The sequence below is a fragment of the Papaver somniferum genome, chromosome 7 (assembly GCF_003573695.1).
Source record: "Papaver somniferum cultivar HN1 chromosome 7, ASM357369v1, whole genome shotgun sequence".
NCBI lineage: Eukaryota > Viridiplantae > Streptophyta > Magnoliopsida > Ranunculales > Papaveraceae > Papaver > Papaver somniferum.
Genome location: NC_039364.1, coordinates 181,102,849 through 181,110,922, shown reverse-complemented (window position 1 = coordinate 181,110,922; position 8,074 = coordinate 181,102,849). Strand labels below are relative to the sequence as shown.

General features: G+C 39.9%; 1 protein-coding gene across 1 annotated transcript; it reads left to right on the top strand.

The window, feature by feature from the left end:
- The first annotated feature begins 1,697 nt into the window (after nucleotides 1-1,697).
- LOC113295640 lies at nucleotides 1,698-3,643 on the top strand. Its single transcript, XM_026543971.1, has 3 exons — nucleotides 1,698-2,058; nucleotides 2,208-3,040; nucleotides 3,416-3,643. The coding sequence occupies exons 1-3, from the start codon at nucleotides 1,698-1,700 to the stop codon at nucleotides 3,641-3,643; spliced, it is 1,422 nt and encodes a 473-aa protein (XP_026399756.1).
- Nucleotides 3,644-8,074: the final 4,431 nt, after the last annotated feature.

Below are 8,074 nucleotides of genomic sequence, written 5' to 3'. Positions count from 1 at the left end.
TAAGTGCTACATTTTATACCCATATTTATATTAGTTAGGACTCGATATTTTGGCTAATGACACTGTTTTAGTGCTTTTGTAGAAAGTACACGCGAATTCAATCATCCGGAGATAAACGGCTAAGTGGCGTTTGGGGGCGAAATTCAACCAATGTTGCTGTTCCGGCACCAAGGAAGTCTAGAGCTTAATTGGGCTACCTTGCTATTTCGTTATGTTGTTAGCACCACCACTGTAGGCACTCACAAACAGAAGACTACATGGTGAAACAAAAGAACAGTTTTTCTTTGCTACGCTATTTGAAGGGTTAAAGCAATAGTGGGTGACGTGTCCATCCATTCACCACAAATCACTTCTATCAACAAAAATAAAGCCTCAAGCTGGTGATGTTCATATATTATCAAAGAAAATGAATCTGAGTAGTGATTTCAAAGCAGCTGTCGTCCATGTTCTTTATTCACATCTGTTGGTACTAGAAGACGAGAGAATTGGCAGCAGACAAGAAGTCTCGACTTTGCTGATTATGAGTAGGGAGAAAGGAAGTGTTGCTGAAGGCTGTAACGAGATGGTCACTGCGCTGTTCCTGTGGCCTGGATGAATTGCTACTACAAGTCGAGAAGTTTTAGAATAGAAAGTGGTGTCGTGGCCGTAAACAAGAAGCTGATGCACAGACGGAAATGGGCTTGTTTTGCTAGTGGTGATCGATTGGCAGAAAGGATGGGTTTTGCATGAAGCTGTTGAATCAGTGGAGATGGGATCGAACATCCACTCGAACTGAAGCTACTGGAAATGAACGACAGAATGGAGAGTGGTGCTGATCGCAATTGGTCTTGTGGTGACTTGAAGCAGCTACTGTTGTTGATTTGGCAGAGACAATACAATGGTTTGAAGGTGATTAGCTGCTGGTGGAGATGACCAGAGAGAATGGAAGATGGAGCTCATTGTTAATGGCTGGAATCAGTGGGAGAAAGGCTGGCAGTAATGTTAGTCGTGACGGCAACGTGATGGGATTGTTTGTTTTAACTGAAGATGGAAATGGCAAGGAATGGTGACGAGATGCCTGGAATTGCAAACAGTTGCGGAAATATTGAACCTGGAAGATGGGTGATTCTTGGCCTGAATGCAGTCGACCGACAAGTGTTGATGTCGAGATCTGTTGCAGGTGATGCTTGATTGGGTTCAACGATTGCTGCTCATTGGCAGTGGAGTCAGGGACGATGATGAGAGTTAGCTCGGGTTAAAGGGATCTCAGTGAGGGAATGTCTTTGATCGAAGTCCAAGGAGATATGAGAGTTTGGTGGCTCGATGCACTTTGTTGGAACAAAAGAGAATATTTGGTTTCTCTATTTTTGATTGGCTTACACTGCAAGAAAATATTCTCTAGATATGTTGCTATCTATACGAATATGTGGCATGTATAGGATATATATATACACTTCTTGTAAAACCTCCATTGATAATAAGAAACCCTAATCATTCTTCTCCCGTGGACGTAGGCTATATTCGAACCACGTCAAACTGTGTTTCTTCTTTAATCTGTTTTAGTTAACTGCATAACATCTTATGCAGATCCAATATTGACTGCATAACATCTTATGCATACTTCATAACATCTTATGCATACAAACATGGTATCAGGGGATCGTTAACGATCCTGGCCGTTTCTCTGTAATCAAGTTTCGTGTCTCTGTGTGTTTACTATGGCACAATCAGATCATAATACTAGTTTGCGTTTAACCTCTGTCTTGCTGAATGATGTCAATTATGTCAGCTGGTCTAGGGCTGCTGCTCTTGCTCTTGGGGGTAAAAGAAAGTCTGGGTATATTCGTGAGAATAGTACTTGTCCAGATGCTAAAGATCCAAAGTATGAAGATTGGATTGCTGATGATCAACTGGTTCGCACGTGCCTTCTCCTGTCGATGGAACCACATATTTCGGAAATTTTCTCGTTTTCAGAATCTGCAAAGGATTTGTGGAAGTCTGTTGCTAGTCTGTATGGCTTACGGAATAATGCTGCTCGGGTGTTTGAGCTGAAGCGTGAGATTGCTGAGGCTTCACAAGGTACGAAAGTTTTACTGAGCATTTTGGTTATTTAAAAAGGAAGTGGGATGAACTGGATACATATCGTCCTCATACAACTGATGCCAAAATTCTCTTAAAGAGGGTTGAGGAGGATAAATTTTTTGATGTGCTCAGTAGCCTCACATTAGAGTATGAATCTCTTAGAAGCGCTATTCTCATGAGTGCTGAATTGCCAAGTTTGTCTAGTGTCTGTGCGACTGTGCAACGTGAAGAGACACGCAAGAAAGTTATGAATCCTGTTTCTAAAAGCATTGTAGACCTGGATGCTGCTGAATCCAGTGCTCTTCTGAGCTCCAGAGATGATAAACGAAGAGCCATGCCATTTGATAAGGACAAGACTTCTCGTGCTAAGGGTAAGAGAGAAGTTTTTCATTGTGATCATTGTAATAAAACTGGTCACACCAAGGATCGTTGTTGGGATATTTATCCTCATCTTAAAGATAATTTTGACAAAAATAAGCTTGCTCGAGCTGCTGTAACTGACAATTCATCCTTTACCATAGACCAGTTGAAGGATTTCTTTCACCAGTTGAGTAATAAGAATGAGCGCAAGGCCAACCATACTTCAGGTAACCTGCTAGCCTTTCTTACTACGCCTGTTTCCAACCGTCACATTTGGATTATTGATTCAGGAGCTACATATCATATGGCAAATGATCCTTCGTCAGTTCATGCATTTATTCGCAGCTCTCATAAAAATGTGTATGTTGCTAATGGCTCTACTGCTCCTGTGCTGGGCAGTGGGAAAGTGCATTTTTTTCCAGATGGTCCGCCATCTAATGCACTTGTGGTTCCCTCGTTTCCTACTCAATTGTTATCTGTTGGTCAAATCACTACTTCTCTGAATTGTGATGTTACATTTACCCCTACCTCGCTCATCTTTCAGGATCGAAAGACGAAGAAGACGATTGGTAGAGGCATCTTTTCTCATGGATTGTACCTGTTACGCTCTAGTGACATGGCATGTCTCACTCACAGATCAACTCCGCAGTTTCTTTATCATCAATGACTTGGACATCCTTCCAGTCGTGTTTTGTCTAGGATTTTTCCCACTTTTTCTGTTCAGTCTCAAGTTTGTGATGTTTGCCAGTTTTCTAAACAATCTCGTTTTCCATTTCCTAACTCTGTGACTCGAGCTACAACGCCTTTTGAATTAATTCATTCTGATTTATGGGGTCCTACTCCAATTGATGCTTATGATGGGTATAAATATTTCGTTATCTTTATAGATGATTGGTCACGTGCTACATGGATCTATTTACTCAAATCCAAAACTGAAGTTTCATCTGTATTTGTGGATTTTCATTGTATGATCCGCAACCAATTTGATGCACAGGTTAAAAAATTTAGATCCGATAATGGCACTGAGTTTGTCAAAGGCCCTCTTCCAGGTTATTTGCGTAGTCATGGTATTATCCATCAAACTAGTTGTGTTGGTACTTCACAGCAAAATGGTGTTGCTGAAAGGAAACTCCGTCATATTCTGGAAACAACCCGTGCTCTTATGATTCAGATGCATGTTCCAAAGAAATTTGGTCTCATGGTTCTTGACGCCACTTACTGATTGCTCTACAGGTACACTAAAAGTACCCGATCATCATCAATCGTCTGCCTAGTCGTGTGCTTGAGTTCAAATCTCCATTAGAGGTTTTAAAACATCATCAGCCTGACATTTCTCATCTTAGAGTTTTCGGTTGTGTGTGTTATGTACATTTACAGGCAAAGCATCGTGATAAACTGGATTCACGGGCAACTAAGTGTGTGTTCTTTGGTTACTTCTACAAAGAAAGGATATATTTGTTATCATCCACCCACTAGAAAGCTACAGATTTCTCGTGATGTTGTGTTTGATGAAACAGTGGCTTATTTTCAGTGTGATTCTGGCAGTCGGTCTCAGGGGGAGTGTTATACAGATTTGGCCCACTTCCAGTTATTAATGAGATACCTACTGCAACAGATTCCCACAGAGATAATGGTGATGGGGTAGAGTTGGTGGACTTACCTACTGCAGTGTTGGATGTGCATAATGAAGCAGTTCATGAAGAAGCTTCAGACAATAATGTTATGTTACTGATGATAATACAGGACTACAAGATGTGCCGCATCAAGTTCCAGAAACTGAGGTTATGGTTCCACAACCAGTGGTACCAATTGTCAGAACCTCAAGTCGTGAGAAGAAGGCTCCAGAGAAATACAAAGATTTCTTTACATATCATTCCGCTGCGTATCCTATACAAGCACATTTAACTTATGATCATGTAGGTTCTTCACACTCTGCATTTCTAAGTGCTATATCCAGTCATCAAGAACCTAAAAACTATAATGAAGCAAAGTCTAATCCAAAATGGAGGGCACCAATGGAGAATGAGTTACGTCCTTAGATGTAAATAATACATACAGTATTGTCAAGTTGCCTCCCGGGAAGAAGACTGTTGGATGTAGATGGGTGTACAAAATTAAATACAGAAGTGATGGAACTGTTGAGCGTTATAAGGCAAGATTAGTGGCAAGAGGTTTTACTCAGAGATATGGAGAAGACTACACAAAACTTTGCACCAGTTGCAAAGATGAATACTTTTCGTGTTCTTATGTCTCTTGCAGTTAATAAAGATTGGAAATTGTTTCAAATGGATGTGAAGAATGCATTCTTACAAGGTGATCTAGAAGAAGAGGTGTATATGAGTATACCACCTGGACACCCTCGAGAAGGAGAGAGCAATATGGTTTGCAAGCTTAAGAAGGCAATATATGGTTTAAAGCAATCACCACGTGCATGGTATGCAAAGCTAAGTTCAGTACTCATCCAGAATAAGTTCAAAAGGAGCTCTGCCGATTCTTCCTTGTTTATTAAAAGAAGTAATCTTGGTACAACTATAGTTCTAGTGTATGTTGATGACCTTGTGATTACAGGAGACAATCAACAAGAAATTAGAAATCTTAAAGCAATGCTTCATTCCAGATTTGACATCAAGGATTTAGGAATACTGAAGTATTTCCTGGGATTAGAAGTTGCTTACTCAAAGAAGGGTATTTTTCTGAATCAAAGAAAATATGTGTTGGACCTGCTGAAGGCTACAGGAAAAATGGGAGTAAAGCCTTGTGATACTCCTACAGAAATTGGCAACAAACTTGATAATGATGGTGATGTGTTAAGTGATATTGGGTCATATCAAAGGTTAGTAGGCAAGTTAATTTATCTCACTGTTACCAGACCTGACATAGCACATGCAGTAAGCTTAGTCAGTCGTTATATGCATACACCTCGTGTTAAACATCTAAATGCAGTAACTAGGATTCTACAGTATTTAAAAGGATCACCAGGAAGAGGAGTTTTGATGACAAAGAATGAAGCCTATTCAATTTCTAGCTACTGTATAACAGCATATTCAGATGCTGATTATGCTGGATGTCCAATTGATCGTAAATCAACAACAGGGTACTGCATATTCTTTGGTGGTAATCTGGTTACAAGGAGAAGCAAGAAACAAAATGTTGTTTCTCGATCAAGTGCTGAAGCAGAATACAGAGCCATGGATTCAACAACTTGTGAGATTGTTTGGCTGCGAGCATTACTTAAAGATTTGGGTTTTCTGTCACCTCAGCCAGCTAAGATGTTTTGTGACAATCAAGCAGCGATACAAATCGCATCAAATCCCACATTTCATGAGCGTACAAAGCACATAGAAGTGGATTGTCATTTTGTTAGAGAGAAGGTATTGGCCAAAGTAATATGCACTCCCTTCGTTCGTAGTCATCAACAACTGGCAGATGTTTTTACTAAGGGTTTACCTGTCAAGCAATTCAATGGAATTCTATCCAAGTTGGGCTCCATTGATATCTTCGCACCAACTTGAGGGGGAGTATTGGAACAAAGGAGAATATTTGGTTTCTCTATTTATGATTGGCTTACACTGCAAGAAAATATTCTCTAGATATGTTGCTATCTATACGAATATGTGGCATGTATAGGATATATATATACACTTCTTGTAAAACCTCCATTGATAATAAAAAACCCTAATCATTCTTCTCCCGTTGACGTAGGCTATAGCCGAATCACGTTAAACTGTGCTTCTTCTTTAATCTGTTTTAGTTAACTGCGTAACATCTTATGCAGATCCAATATCGACTGCATAACATCTTATGCATACTGCATAACATCTTATGCATACCAACACACTTTTTAGCCGTCAGTAAATGGAAGTGATTGGCGTAATGAGAGTTGGACAGACAAAAAAGAGAATGGAAATGATTGCAGTGGTGGTTATTGTATCACATTCGATGATTCCTTCCACAACAGATGGAATTGGAGTTCGATGGGGTTTCTCATTGTGTTAAGGAAGTAGATGGAGTTGGTTTTGCCGGTGATGGAGAATGGCTTGTACGCCAGCTGAAATTGACTGGAGATGATTCTCAAAATGGTGGCTGTATTTGAGTCGTAAGGAATGGAGTTGAATATACAGAAATAGGATATGGCAGGACTATGAAGACAAGAAAGTGGAGGAGCTGAATCCAACTGAAATGTCATACTTGGGCTGTATTTTGTGCCGTGGAAAGTCAGAGGGGAAACTGAAGCTCACAACATTGAGTTCGATGGGGGCGAAGAGATGTATGTGTTTGGAGAATGGCAGTGATAGTCATCATGGCTAGGTGGAGTCTGGCAATTGAAGTTGGCTGATCTTCCATCGAGAGAAGATAGACGGGATTTTTGGAGCTCTCAAATACAACATCAACATAGGACGGTTTATATGTTGCATGGGTTAGTCGGTTTGATGATGTTGTGAAGGTGGCGTTGGATGAGAAGAAGACTATGCTGTTTGATCGAGTGGAGTAGAGCTACCTGCTAACTAGCTGAGCTATTACTCCCGGTGAAGGCAGGTGCTCAGATGGTCCGAGAAAGAAAGGTTGATGTTGTGTTCGGATTTGAGTTAGTATTGGACTTTGGTGTAATTTGGAAGCCGGTGCTGGACTGGGCCTTGGAGATAGGTGATATCGTCTAGGTTTGGGATTCCTTCGCAGCAGGAGGGACATATATTTCAGCGCAGACAGAGAATAGATGGGAGGAGGCCGAACGGAGTTCTTTTGGGAAGACGGCCGCGGCACAGAGCCGTGAAGAGGGAGTAGGGTTTGAGGATTAATTTCTCCCGTTTTCGTTTTTGCTTGGATGGTGTTGATTTTTCCATTTTGTTTATGCCTTTTGAGAAAGCCATGGCTAGCTATAGCCATGTAGGGTTTAGATAGAAACCAATTTATTTATATGAACTCTACGATGATATTTCTAATAATGATTCATTGATTAGTGATTTCTCTTCATATGGCTTGGTGTTTTATCGTTCATGTGATTTTCTAGATTATTTATGCTTTTGAATTGATATTTCGTGCTTCGGTTAAATCCCTAGACGAGGTATGCAAGGATTGATAGGTAATGCTTTAGAATCACTACCCATGAAGCGAAGGAAGTTACAGCGGAGAAACTATACTTTAGAATTTAATATAACATCTTCCCGGACATGAGATTGATTTCGAAATTTGTCTTGAGTAATAAATAGAGATTAGTAGAGTTTTATATGATTGAACTGATGGAAATCGAAAACCCTAGTAACACTTTCATGTTTTGTGTATTGTCAGAATCATTATTATTTTATTTCGTCTCAATTATCTTAAACATCGTTAAAACATCATCTTGTCGATTAGTTACTTTTGATATTAGTTGGTTGAGTATTTCACACTCCTCGAGGGAACGACCTGTACTTGCCATTGTTCTACTAGTTAGGCGTTGTGCACTTGCAGTATTATTATTGTAGGTTTTCGATCCTACCAAGTTTTTGGCGCCGCTGCCGGGGAGTGGTAGTAAAATACTCACTAGTTGATATCATTGTATAAAGCTTATTTTTTTTAATTTTTGTACATAATTTATTTTTATTGTTCTTTTAGTTCTTTTTACGCAGTTTGTTTGATTTTTTTTTAGGAACTTTAGTCTGAAGTGCGGGCGAAA